The sequence below is a fragment of the Balaenoptera ricei genome, chromosome 8, assembly GCF_028023285.1.
Source record: "Balaenoptera ricei isolate mBalRic1 chromosome 8, mBalRic1.hap2, whole genome shotgun sequence".
Taxonomy (NCBI): domain Eukaryota; kingdom Metazoa; phylum Chordata; class Mammalia; order Artiodactyla; family Balaenopteridae; genus Balaenoptera; species Balaenoptera ricei.
In genome coordinates this window covers 113397966-113411055 of record NC_082646.1, presented here as the reverse complement: position 1 = coordinate 113411055, position 13090 = coordinate 113397966, and the positions used below count along the sequence as shown (strand labels likewise).

General features: G+C 67.9%; 1 protein-coding gene across 3 annotated transcripts in view; it reads left to right on the top strand.

Annotated features, from left to right (window-relative positions):
* The first annotated feature begins 1089 nt into the window (after positions 1-1089).
* BRSK2 (BR serine/threonine kinase 2) overlaps positions 1090-13090 on the top strand; it is a 64284-nt gene continuing 52283 nt past the window's right edge. For all 3 annotated transcript variants that reach the window (XM_059932357.1, XM_059932356.1, XM_059932358.1), the window contains exon 1: positions 1090-1183. In XM_059932357.1, coding sequence (XP_059788340.1) covers positions 1090-1183 — 94 coding nt within the window. The remainder of the gene's footprint in view (positions 1184-13090) is intronic.

The following is a 13090-nucleotide window of genomic DNA, read 5'->3' as shown; positions in this document are numbered from 1 at the left end:
GGTGCCGGTGCACCCTCGGCCCAACCGAGGAAGAAGGTGGGCCGGCACAAAGGCCTGCTATGTAGCCTGGGTTGAGTTCCTGACCCCCCTGTGCTGGTCACAGTTGTGTACCCGGGAAAACGGAGCGGAGGAGGGCAGCGACCCGGGCACGGCCTTGGGACGCACAAGGTCACGGCTGGGCCAAGAGCCACGCAGCGCCGCCGCCCCCGGGATGGGGTGGGGAGGGGCTAGTAACTCCTTTCCACCCCGGTGGTCGCGGCCAAGAGGGAAGGCGCCGGGAGCCGGGGCAGCTGACTGCCCACCCCCACGGCCCGCCGCCTGCACCGTCCCGGGAGGCGCTTTAGGGCAGGGCCGCCCGGCTTCCGCAGCTCGGCATCCAGGCGGGGTCGGGGGACTAGGGGCGGTGGGGGGCAGGCGAGGGGCTCGAGATGCCCAGGCCCCGCCCCCGCCCGGGCCTCGCCCGGACCCCGCCCGGACCCCGCCCCGGCCTCGCCTCCCGGAGACCAGCTCCCAGGAGCGCTTTCCGCGGCGGGGCGGAGCGAGGCGGGGGGCGGGGCCGGCAGAAGGCGCCGCTGATTGGCCGGTGCCGCTGATTGGCCGGCGCGAGAGCCACTCGCTGCCGCCGCTGCATCCGGCTGCGTTCGTACGGGTTCGGCTCGGCAGCTCGGCTGGGCTCGGCGGCTCAGCTCGGCTCGGCTCGCCTCGGCTCGGCAGCTCGGCTCGGCGGCTCGGCTCACCTCGGCTGCGCGACCGCGGACGGACTGACGGGCGTGCGCGGGGGGCGCGGGGCGCGGGGCGCGGGGCGCGGGCCTCGGCGGCGGCGGCGGCGGCAGCGGCGGCGGCGGAAGCCTTGTGTCCCCGCCCGCCCGGTCGTCTCGGAGAGGCGGAGGCAGCGCGGGCCGGCCGCAGCAGAGCGGGCGCAGGCGCGGGGGGCGGCGGCGCGGGGGAGGCGCGGGGGGCGCTGAGCGAGCGCGGCCCGCCGGGCGCCGCCGACCCGGCCCAGCGGACTGACGGACGCGCACGGACGCGGCCCCTCCCTGCCGCCGCCCGCCCGGGGCGCCCACCTCGCCGGCGCCGGGCCCGGGAGCGATGACATCGACGGGGAAGGACGGCGGCGGGGCGCAGCACGCGCAGTATGTGGGGCCCTACCGGCTGGAGAAGACGCTGGGCAAGGGGCAGACAGGTGCGTGCGGGCCGGCGGGGGCCGGGGCCGGGGAGACCTTGCACACGGAGGACCCAGAGGGTCGGGCACACCGATGGGGGCCGGGGGCGCCGGGGGACCGGGAGGGCCGGGGGCGCACAGGCCCGCCGCCGGGAAGGCCGGCGCCGGCGCGCCGAGTGGGGGCCCGGTAGGGAGGCCGCCCGGAACGGGGTGCTGCAGGCCCGGCCCACGTCTCCGGCCCGCGGCCGCGAACAATGGGAGGCCGGGCGCCCGGTCCCGCCGCGGAGCCCCGCAGGCCGCGCGGCTGCGGTCGGCCGGGCGCGGCCCAAGGACACTCGGCGCGGACGGCGGCGCACTGGCCCGGCCAGCGCCCCTCGGCCCGGCTGCAGGCTGCAGGTGCGCGGCCCCCGCCGCATTGTGCGCCCGAGCGACCGGGCCCATTGTGCCGCGGGAGGAGGGGGCCGAGCGGGCGCCCATCTGCCGTCTGCCGCGGCCGCGCTAATAGGCGTGCTGCCCGAGCAGCTGCGCCCCGGGCCGCGCGACCCCGGCCGCGACCCCCAACTCCGGCGGCCGGCGAGCAGCGAGGCCGCCATGCGCGTCCTGCAGGGACCGGGCCACTTTGGCCAGGCCGGGACCTCCCTCCACGGTGGGAGTGGGAGAGTGCCCGGGCCACTCAGAGGGCTGGACAGCGCCTCTCTTCTCCCAACGTGTCAGGATGTCTGCGACACTGCACTCCTCCAGGGGCGGGAGAGGGAGACCGGTACTGGGCCCGACCGCGGATCCTGGGCCACGGATCCCACACCGGCGGTGGAACAGATCCCAGCCTATGGGAGGAGGGGGCTTCCCGGCTGGTCCTGGGCAGCCGTCTTCTGGCCATCGGGTTAGATCGCAGCCCCAAGGCCAGTGCCCTCATCTGGCTGACCGGGCGTTCGCAGAGTCGCTTTGTGGGACACTGGGCTCAGCCATTTTCTTTCTTCTCCTTGGATGGGCCTCTCTTGGCGGCCCAGAGGTCCGATTGGCACTGCCTCCTTCTCCCTGCCTCTCTGGGAAGTTCCTTAGACCTAGGGCAGGCAGGCAAGCGGAGCAAGGGGGGAGGAGGAGGGTGCGGTAGGGCTGGGCCCACCCCACTGGTGCAGGGTTGGGGCCCAGGAGGGAGCGCTCTAGCCAGGGATGCTGCAGGCCCTCCCCGAGCCCCCCAGGGTGGCCCAGAGGCAGAGCCTGGAGGTGGAAGGAAAGTGGGCCAAGCCCCAGGCTGGGGCGGGGGGCAGGGGCTGTGATGTAAGTAAGGCAGAGCGTGTGAAGGCGTCTGGGCTAGAGGCAGCGCGAGCCCCCCTGCCCCCTCCTGGGTGGGCAGCCCTTGCACCGTGGGTCCCGGGGCAGTAGTGCAGTGCTGTTGGAAGTCGGGGTGGCGGGCCGGGTTGGAAGAGGAGGTGGCAGACAGCCTGTGATCAGCTGAGTTCAAAATGTGCATGTTTCCTGGGAGGAACAACTGTAGTTGGTGAAATCCTCAGTGGGGGAGGGGCTTGGGGCAGCAGAATGCAGGAGGCAGTGAAATAATCTAATTATCTTACCAATAAAATGTTATTATAAGGAAACGTCGGCATGCAAGCGATGACAGCCGTGAATTATACGTAGGTCTCCAAGGGTAGGGGCTGGCCTCCGTACTCTTCTTTGAGTTATTCTGTCGTACAGTTAATTACAGGACGGTTCCACTGTAATTAACAGTAATGAACACAAAAGGATGTACAGTGTGTGAACAACAGGCCGTGTGATGTTTAGAAGCAGCTCTGAGCGACCCCTGCATCCAGCAGCCTCTCTCCTCAGGCCCTTCTCTTGTGAGTGGGATCAGGTCTCTAGCTGAGGCCCCCTCTCTGGGGGTCTGCCCGTCCTCTGTTCCCTCTGGCCTCCCTGAGTGCTTGGAGCTGCCACCCGAGATCCTGACAGTTGGAACACCTGCTTCCCAGGAAGGCTGGGGAGGAGGCTTGTCCTGTTGGCGCCCGTCTCTCCGTCCTTTCGTGGCAGGGTCATCTGGAGTGTGGTGGACGTAGGGGCCTCGTGGTGTGTGTGTGCCGGGCCTGGCTGCTTGGCTTGCTGGCTGCTCTTCGGCACCAAATGCCAAGAAAGCTGGTGATTTCCCAGGCCTGTCCTTTCGCTCCCAAGATAAACACCTGACCTTCTCTGAGGGCCAGGCTTCTTGCCAGGACACCTTGGTGGAAGTGTGCCGCCTCCCTCGCCAGCCGTCGGTGCTGCTGGGAGCTGCTTCCCCGGAGCCGTGCAGCCCCCAGGCCCAGGGGGCGGTGGGGCCCGTGGTTTGTCCCTTGACTCCAGCCCAGCCCTCCTCGTCTCGCGGACACCTCCGTTCTCCGTGCTCTTTGCCCGCTCTCTGCCCAAGTCCTGTAAAAGGAGAGCTGAGGAGAGTAGACGTCAGCGGCTGTGGGCCGCGTGGGGCAGCTGGGCCTCTCAACCCAGCTGATCCGGGCACTCTGGCCGCGTGTCCCGAGCGGGGGCCTGTTGGGAGGCGGGCCCGCTGCTCTCCCCCAGAACGCCGCCTTTGGGGAGTCAGATGCGGGGTGGGGGACGCCGCCAGGTGCAGAGTGCAGGTGTGGGCAGAGCCGCCTCTTCCGCCCGGCTGGGGCTGGCAGGGTCCAGCTCACGCTTCTGTTGCATCTTTTTCGCCCCCGGTGGTTCCGTTTTGCTTGTTTGGCGTTGGGCTCAGGGAGCGGGTCCGTCACTCCTGCTGGTGTTGGGCCTCCCCGTCAGGGCTGGCGAGGCCGTGGTTGAAAAGTCATCTCCTCTGCCCAGCTGTCCTTAGCGGCCTGACGTCACCTCTGCAAGCAGCCCGGGGAGGGGGCCTCCGCCTCGGCCGCGACGTGGTTTCTGGTTGAGGGACGGGGCCTTCCGGGCCTGCGGGGGCCGGTGTCGCTGTGCCGTGTGGTGTTCACTGCCGAGGCTCCGCCCGGCCCCTCCCTCATCCAGGAGAGGCTTCTTCAGCTGGGGGGTGGGGAGGACACCCCCAGAGGGTCCAGCGGGGACCGATAGGCCCAGGAGGTGAGTGGTGTGGGCTGTGCCGTCTTCACTCCTCCAGCCCCATCAGGAAACGGAGCAGTGCCGGGCCCTGCCCAAGCCAGGGCGCAGCAAGTCCAAGTGGGGCTCGGTGCCCATAGGCCGCGAGGACCCTGGGGCTCGATGGGGAGGACGGTGGGCTCTGGGAGCCTTTCCTGGAGCCAAGGTCCACGGTAAGATGTGGAGCCCGCCTTTGGAAACCCTCCTCCAGTGGGCAGGAGATGGGGGCGGGGGGCGGCACTGAGACAGGGCTTTCAGGCAAGGGATCAGTCCAGCTAAAGAGAAAAGGGGGCAGTGAGGGCCCTCCCTGCTGCTCATCTGGCTGGGCTCGCAGGTTGGTGGGTGGGCGGGGGGAGAGGCCCTCCAGGCTCTCAAGGGACTCTCAGGAGAATTAACGTGGGTGCTGGTGGCACGCAGGCTGGAGAGGACTCCTTGGGTGGGATGGAGCAGGTGAGCGAGGGAGACAGGTGAGCTGGGAGGAGAGACAGGTGACCTGGAGGGAGACAGGTGAGCTGGGAGGAGAGACAGGTGTGAGAGGGAGACAGGTGTGAGAGGGAGACAGGTGAGCTGGCGGGAGAGTCTGGCAGACCCTGGGGTGACTCATGGCCCAGAGCTGGAGGGAGCCCAGCTCAGAGCAGGACGGGGGCGGCAGAGCCGGAGGCCGAGGTGGGCGGGGAGGCACCTGGGGCGTGGGGGACCACGTCAGTTTTAGAAGGTTGAACAGAAGGAGGCAGCTTTTTTTTTTTTTTTAATTTTTAAAAATATTTATTTATTTTTGGCCGCATTGGGTCCTCGTTGCTGCGCGCGGGCTTTCTCTAGTTGTGGCGAGCGGGGGCTACTCTTTGTTGCGGTGTGTGGGCTTCTTATTGTGGCGGCTTCTCTTGTTGTGGAGTGTGGGCTCTAGGTACGTGGGCTTCAGTAGTTGTGGTGCGCAGGCTCAGTAGTTGTGGCTCGCAGGCTCTAGAGCGCAGGCTCAGTAGTTGTGGCTCGCGGGCTCTAGAGCGCAGGCTCAGTAGTTGTGGTGCACGGGCTTAGTTGCTCCGCGGCATGTGGGATCTTCCCGGACCAGGGCTCGAACCCGTGTCCCCTGCATTGGCAGGTAGATACTTAACCACTGCGCCACCAGGGAAGTCTGGAGGCAGCTTTAAGCCAACGAGAGGCCACAGTGCGTCGGCTCTGGGGATGGGGCGGCCAGGGGCTGGCCCAGGAACCGGCCTGGGGTGCCATGGAGGGCTGAGGCCCGGAGAAGGAGTGGGCCTCCCCATGAGGGTGGAGGCACTGGACTTGGGGTGCACAGTGAAGGTGGACAGAGCAGGGTGAGTGGGGTGGGCCTCCACTGGTCGCATGTGGACCGCCTGTCGTGCCTGATGGTCAGAACGGTCGCAGGCCACTTTGCCCTTTGCTGAGTCCAGAGCCTCCCCCCCCCGTGCCTCAGGCTGACCTCAGTCCATCTAACCTGTTTTATAAGTGAGGGAACGGGCTCAGAACCTGAACTTGGTCCAGGGCAGTGGCTCCCGGGGATGGCAGGAAAGCCCACGGATGCTCACTGCACGAGCCTGGTTAAAGGTTAGGACCGTATTCTCAAATAGTTGTGGGCAGACCTTGGGGGGCAGTGGGGATCCCCCACCTGTCTCCCTGCCCCACTGGAGTGGTTAGAAAGGCTCAGCAAGCCATCAGTGACTTTGGGTGGGACAGAGGCTGCTCAGCCATCCTCCCGAGGCACAGACCCTCCCCCAGGAAAGCCCCCTTCCCCGAGCTGAGAGCTGGCCCTGGGTAGGCTGCCCTTGTTGATGGAGGGCAGCTCTGCAGGGGGCTTCCTGGGGTGATGAGGGTCTCGCCTCAAAGGATGGGCATTTTCCTGAAGGTAGGGATGGGAGGGTTCTGGGATGGACAGAGCCCTAGGACCCTGGTCCCAGAGTGTCCCTTACCCACCGTGGTCCCCTGTGGCTCTGAGCACCTCTCAGTTTTCACGTGTCCTGCCTGCCTCACCACTGGCTGTGGCTCTGCAGGGATGGGGGGAGGGGTGTTTGTACCAGGAAGGGCACGCGGGGCAGAGGGCATGGCCCGGGCGAGGGGACAGAGGTGAGAGAGGCTCTTTGCAGAGCCGGGTGCTGCCCAGTGCAGCTCTGGCCGTGGGTTCCTCCGCGCTGGGGGTTTTCCGCAGGGGGCATCAAGGCCTGCAGTCCCCCGCCCGCAGGGCCCCCAGCACGATGCGAAAGAGTACGTCACCTGTGGGCAACCTCTGCCCACCACGTGCTAGCCATGGTCCCCAGAGCTGTCTGTCCGGAGCAGGTTTTGGGGGCAAGGCCAGGCCTGGCTCCTTCTGGAAGAAGCCAGGCCACAGCTGGCCATGGCCCCAAGGTCCAAGCAGAACCTGTCTCCAGCAGATGCTCATGCGGGACTCACGGGGGGACCCTGCTGGATATACAGCCGTCTGCGCTGTGCTCAGGGCAGAGGAGCAGAGGGGTCTCAGACTCCGGGGACTCCAGGTTCCCCCAACCCTGGTCTGCTGGAGGGTGGTCAGGGGTCCCCTAGCCTCGCTGGTGACAGGCAGGCTTGGCCGTACGTGCTGGGGGCGCGTGTGGACGGGGGCCTCCGGGGCTTGCTCCCTGTGCGCCCCCTGCCTCCTGACCCGTCCCAGCCGACCTCGAGGGCTGTGTGGGGCCGCCGAGGGCTCTGCCGCAGGACGCAGGGTCCCCTGCTGCCCGCAGTAGCGGCTGACCGGCACTGCCCTGGGCCTGCGCCTGGACGGGGGCCCGAGCGAGCGTGCGCTTCCCCTGCCCACACGCGCCTTTCTCTGGCTACTTCTTCCCCTGGTGTTCATTGCTGGGGCTTATCTGTGGGGCAGCCACTGGGCCTGAAAACGTCAGGGGAGGGAGAGGAGGCCGGCACCTGGGAGGCAGGTGGGCTGGGCAGCAGTACTGACTGCATCCTCTCTGCCTGCGCATGAGCCCTGCTCGGTGCCTGGCACCTTCCTGTGCCCGGAGCAGAGAGGTCCTGCCAGGTCAGAGGCCCGCGCTGAGGATGGCCCACGTCGGCCGTGCTCCCGAGTCAGCGGTGCCGTGGGAGGGTCCGTGGCTGGTGTTCACGAGGAGCGTTAGGGCGACTTCCTGGTCACCTAGTGCTCTGGTTTGGAGAGCACCCGTGCCTTTGAGGCCAGTGGACACAGAACCGGTGTCTGTGGGGGCCTGGCCGGGTGGCGGTGCCCACAGAGGAGGCTGTGTCCTCCGTCTGCCCGCGCCCACGGGCTATGTCTGGAGCTCCCCGGGCCCGGGGCCCTTCCTGCCTGTGTCCACCCGCACAGTCTGGGCTCCTTGGAGTGGGGCACGCTGGCGCTCCCCAGGGCCTGCTGCCACGCAGAGAGGGAGCACGGTGGCGGCCGCACACGTGGCAGGGCGTTAGAGGTGGGTGAGAGGCCTCGCCACCTGCCTGTGGCCCTGTGTGCTGCCCACGTGGCCTGGCTCCCGCAGCTGTACAGCCAGGGCCCCCAGGCCCCCGTGGCCACCTTGGACCCTAGTGGGGTGGTTCTGTGCCCCTGGTCCTGGAGGTACAGCCAGGGACAGCCCCCTAGGCTCTGGGGCTCGGTAGCTGAGGGGCTTTGAGCCTCAGGCCCCCCGACGGCAGGGGTGCTTCTGTGAGGCCCTGATGGACGGGAACAACGTCGGGGGCACGTCTGCTGTGCTCGGTATCCAGCAGGAAGCCAGGAGGCCAGCATCTGTCAGGGCCCATCTAGGGTCTCGGGGGAGGGGAAGGACCTCCTTCCCTGTGGGTGGTACCTTGCGTTGCCCTGGATTCTGCAGCAAGTCCTCTCGGACATGGGGCAAGCTGGTGCCTTCGGACAACTGCTCCAATGGAGCTCTCCCCCGTGCCAGGCCCGACCAGCCCCGCTGTCCCCTGTGGGCCGGCTGACGTGTCCAGGCCACACAGCACTGGGTGGTGGGCCCCGGGTGGGCCTCCATGAGCCTGCCCAGAGCCCTGGGTCCTGGCCAGGGATGGCCGAGCTGCCCGCCCGCCTGCCCGAGGTTTCACCCCAGACAGGGGTGCCGGGTGCCGGCTGCCGAGCGGGGCTGCCCTGGGCTAGCTGCCTCAGACTCCGGACGGGATGGAGGCTGGGTTGGGGCAGAGGCCGCAGGGACAAAGCAGGGATTGTGCGGGCTGGGCCCTGAGAGGCGGCCCAGGCCTTGTTCTGCAGCCTCTGAGGGCCCAGTGTTCTGGAGCTGGGCAGCTGGAAGCCGCCCCCCCCAACCCCAGGATGAGAAAACGGCCCTTCTCTTCGGGTGGTTTTCTTCCTGTTCGTTCTGCTTTTGTCCCTCAGGGCCCAGGGAGGCTGCTGCTGGGCCTCGGTTTCTTCCCTGAGCCCTGGGGTGACAGCGCCTCCGGGTGGATTTCAGGGGTCACCGAGGTCGATGCCTGTTGAGCGCTGACACGGCATCCCGGGAACATACACCCTGGCTGGGGGTGCTGACCTGTGAGGACAGAGGCGCTTCTCCAGGTGCTGTCACATTCTCGTCCACACAGGGCCCCAGAGCTGGCCGCCCCCACCTGGGCCTCCCGCAGACCGTGCCCGCAGGCCTGGCCGAGGGTGGATGGAAGATTCTGGGGCCTTGTGGTTCTGGCTCGGGGGGGTGGGGGAGGACCGCATGGCACTTGCGCCATTGCTGCCCACTCTGGGCTCAGCCTGGGTCCCAGGGCTGGCCTTCCTGGCCCCAGGGCGGAGGTGGGAGGGCAGCCTGAGCGGCCGCTTGCGTGACCTGAGTGACGTAGCCGGGGCTGGGGACGCGGCTGGGGACGCGGCAGGCTGCTGCTCTGTCTCAGGGCCGTGGGTGGTTTTCGGGGGCGGCAGGAGGCTGCCCGGCCAGGAATGTGGCATCTGTGAGGGGCCTCGGCTGTGGTGCCCCGGGCAACTCTAGAGTTGCTGGCAGCCGCTGGCTTGGGTGGAGGAGCAGGATAAATGGGGGGCCTACATGTTGGGGGGTGGCTGCCTGGGAACCTGACGGGTCCCTTCCCGTGGCCGACTTCGGCCTGGATCGCAGGCCACGAGGCCAGAGCAGCCCCAGGGAAGGGCAGGGCGGGGGCCCCGAGGCCGGGTGCTTCCTGTGCCTTGTTCTGAGTTGGGTCCAGCGACGTATCAGGTGCGCGGGTCCAGCTTCCTCAGGTATTGACGTTGGGCCCAAGCTGGAGTCCGGGGCACGGGCCGGCAGGGCGGTGGGGAGCCCGGCTCTGCAGAGGCTGGGAGGAGCCCCTGCCCGGGTCGGGAGCTGCAGCCTCTGCCGCCCCCGCCCAGACTCCCGGCTCTGTCGTCTGGCAGGGGCCTGCAGTGGAGGCCAGGCAGCCTCGTGGGGCCAGTTTCTTCTCTGAAGGGCGAGGGGCTGGTGCTCGGCGGGCAGCTGCGGGCACGTGGGGGTCCCCGATGCCTGTGGAGAGGGGTGCGCCGGGAGCGTGTGTGAGGACCTCAGAGTCCTCCGAGACCATTCAGAAAAAGTCCCTCGGCTGGCCCCGTAGAGCCAGGAAGGAGCTGGATGGGCCGCTCCGTCCCGGGCTCACTCTGGCCACCCCCAGGAGTCAGCCAGAAGGCACAGAGCATTTGGGGTCATCCAGGGTCTCTGGGGTCAGCCTGCGTGCAGAGCCCCCGGGGCGGGGCCCCCAGCCCAGACTGGGTGGGAAAGTCAGCGTCTGCAGGCCTCCGTGTCCCCGTTGTGGCTCAGGTGTGAGGGTGAGCGGCACCGCGAGGGAACGTGTTTGCTTGGGGCCAGGCAGGGGGCTGGCAGCCTGTGTCACCCTTGGGCCGTGGGCCTGAGAGTGGGCTCAGCCTTCACGTCCGGCCCAGGCCCAGGGGGCCGAGGGGGAAACAGGATGAGGGTGGACAGATGGGCGTCGTGTTTGCTTATCCCCGCGGATGTGGTGTTTTCGTGCACCGCTTGTTTATGGGGCAGCGAGTGGGGAGAGTGGATGCGGATTGTGGCAGAGCTGGGCCGCCAGCTGTGCGGGGCTGAGGGACCCGGGGGTGGGGGCACAGTCTGGGCTGGGGAGGGGCTTGCCTCGTCCCTTTCCTCTGCCACATGGCGCCCTGCGATGCGGCGTGCCCTGCCTGCGGCCCCGCCCCGCTGACCCCTCGCACCCAACCTGCTGCAGTCTGGCCGGCAGATGCCTCTGTTCTGGGGGCCCACCCGGCGTGGAGGCCCCGTGTTCCTGGGCCGCCGTGGGAACCGGCTTCTCGTTTCCCTCTGCAGACGGGCATTTCCAGGTGCGGAGGTAGAGAAAAGAGCATCCTGGACCCCGCGAGCCCACCCCAGCCTCAGCGACACAGACACGGGGTTAGTTTGCTTCACCCCACCCCCAGACTTGCCTGAAATGTAAATATTTTGGGGCTGGGTCTAAAAGATAGAGACTCTTTAAAGAAGTGCCATACCGTTAGTACCCTGAGAAGTTAACCCTGATTTCCCAAACTGGCAGAAATACAGTCAAATGCTGGATTTTTAGCGGGTAAGGGCTGCTTCCTGGAACCTGAGTCCCTGTGGGCCCCCGCGTGCGGCGTCTGGGGGCCGTGGGGCCTCGGCGCCGGGGCTGCTCCCAGGGGTCCTCAACCTCAGGATCTGCCCGCTTCTGACTTCCCGGGGGTGCTGATGCTGGCGGGGCCCCACTTGGACAGGAAACCGTGTGTGGTTGTGGCCTGTCCCACCCTCACTCCCGCCCCGACCCTGACGTGATGGTGCCTGCGTGCGGTGCGCAGCGAAATACAGGCCTGGCCTTGCCTGGGAGCAGCGGGTCCAGCCAGCCCCGGAGCTTCACTGCCGTCACACACACAGGTGCAGGCCCAGTGGGGTCGTCGCACGCGCGGAGCGCCCCCTTTGGGTTCTGTCCTGCGGGGGTGGACCTGAGGCAGGTGAGGACGGCTGGCCGGTCACTCTCTGGTCCCTCGGCCCCGAGCCGCTGCAGCCCTGGGCGGGGGTGTAGGTGAGGGAACAGGCTCGGTGGGAGCCTGAAGGAGGCCCTCCTGGGGAGCTTGGACCAGCTTCCGCCGGGCGCCTTGTCTCCTTACGTCCCGCTGGGCCCGTCTCCGTGCTCGGCCTCACCCTCTTGGCTGCAGGGGCCCTGTCACGGAGCGCCAGTTTGAGCACTCACTGCCAAGGGTGGACAGTCAGCCTGCCCACGCCCGGCCCACGCCTCCAGCTCTTCCTCCAGGCCCTCTGCCACCACGCCTGGCCTGTGGCTCCGACCCGTGACCTCACACGGGAGACGCTGGGCTCGAACCCCTGGTACTGTCTGGGGTTTCCCGCTTGGTGTCGGGGCTGCTCGAGGCGGGGGCACACGCTTCTGCAGCAGGGCTCATGCTGGGGGCGCCGTGCTTTCCTCATACGCGCCTGCTTCTGTGCAAAGCCGTGGGCCCTGGTGACCTGGGAGAATTGCTCTTCAAGGCCCGCGTGTTCGTACACGGCGTGGGCTGCCAGGAGACCCTGCGTCCAGGGGCCAGCTACCCGTGAACAGTGTGCAGGCAGCCTAGGACCCCTGCCCTGTGCAGGGCATGGCCCCTGCTCTCCCCTCCGTAAGTCTCCAAGGAGAGCAGCGGCAAGCCCTCAGGTGGTGCCCCATCTCTGCTGCACTCCCCTAGGGCGGCTCGTGGGGAGGAGGCTGGGGCAGCTCGCTGGCCGCACCCTGTTCCTGAGGGGGTGCCGAGGGGCCTGAGTTGGCCCTGCAGCCTGGGGCCAGGCCCTCTCCCTGGGCCCGCCTGTGGGAGCTGTCCAGCGAGGCAGTGCTGAAGTCTGCAGCTTCCGCGGCCCAGGAGGGAGGCTGCGGTTAGCAGTTTGTCCCTAGCCCTCCTCTGCAGCTGAGCAGACCTGTGGGAAGGTCTGTGCGTCTTTGGTGAGCTCCTGCACCTGTCTCCCCAGTGTGGGACTTCGGCTCTGGGCTGAGGAGGTGGGCAGGGGGAAGCCGCCTGGTGTGCTCCCAGGGGAGACCCCGGCCCCCACTCCCCTCCTCGGTCAGGAGGAGCTGGTGGCCAGTTCTCTTGGGGCTGCTGCTGACCTGCCGGGGCGGGGGGAGGACCAGGGCCTCACAGAGCGTGAACATGAGTACTGCTCGCTCTCCAAGGCTGCTGGCACCTTCTCTGGCCCTGGGGTTGATTCAAGGTGACTGTCCAGGGCAGTCCCTGGCATCCCTGACGTTCGCTTGGTGTCTCCAAGGTGGCAGGAGCTGCCGCAGTGAACCCTCCCATCCAGAAGCCCTTGGAGACCCCCATCGCCCGGGTGTGGGTGCCGTTGGGGGCACAGAGCAGCCAGGGAGGCCCTGCCACCTGGCCCCGTGCTCTGTAGGCTGTGGGTGCCCCGCGTCGCCTGGGCTCCCCAGGGAGGGGCAGGCACACCGCGAGAGGCTCCGGTGCACACCAGCCAGTTGCATCCCCTGGTTCCCTCCTGGGTCCCCTTATTTCAAGGGTCTTGTGGCCCGAGGGTGGATGAAATGCAGGCGTTTCTGCAGCATGCTGGGACATCAGTGATGGCCTTGGGGCGGCCGAGAGGGGAGACCAGCTGGGGCCCGGGCTGTGCACCGACCCTCTGAGTCGGGTCTGCCCGCCTGAGCTCCTACCCAGGGGGACAGAGATGTGTTGGGTGTGAAGGCACGGGTGTTACCCTCCCACTGGTTCTGCCTTGGGCTGATCTGTGGAGCTCCCCGTGCACACGAGGAGGGTCCTCTGACCTCACAGTCCATGCGTGCAGCCCCTCCCCAGGCCTGGGCACTGGGGGGAATTGAGCCTGGACTCAGGAAGGCAGGCCCCCAGCTCCAACCCCCACTAAACCCCCGCATCCCAACCAGCATCCCGGGCTAGCTCGGCGGGGAGACTGGAGACAGGAGACGTTTGGGAAGGACCGA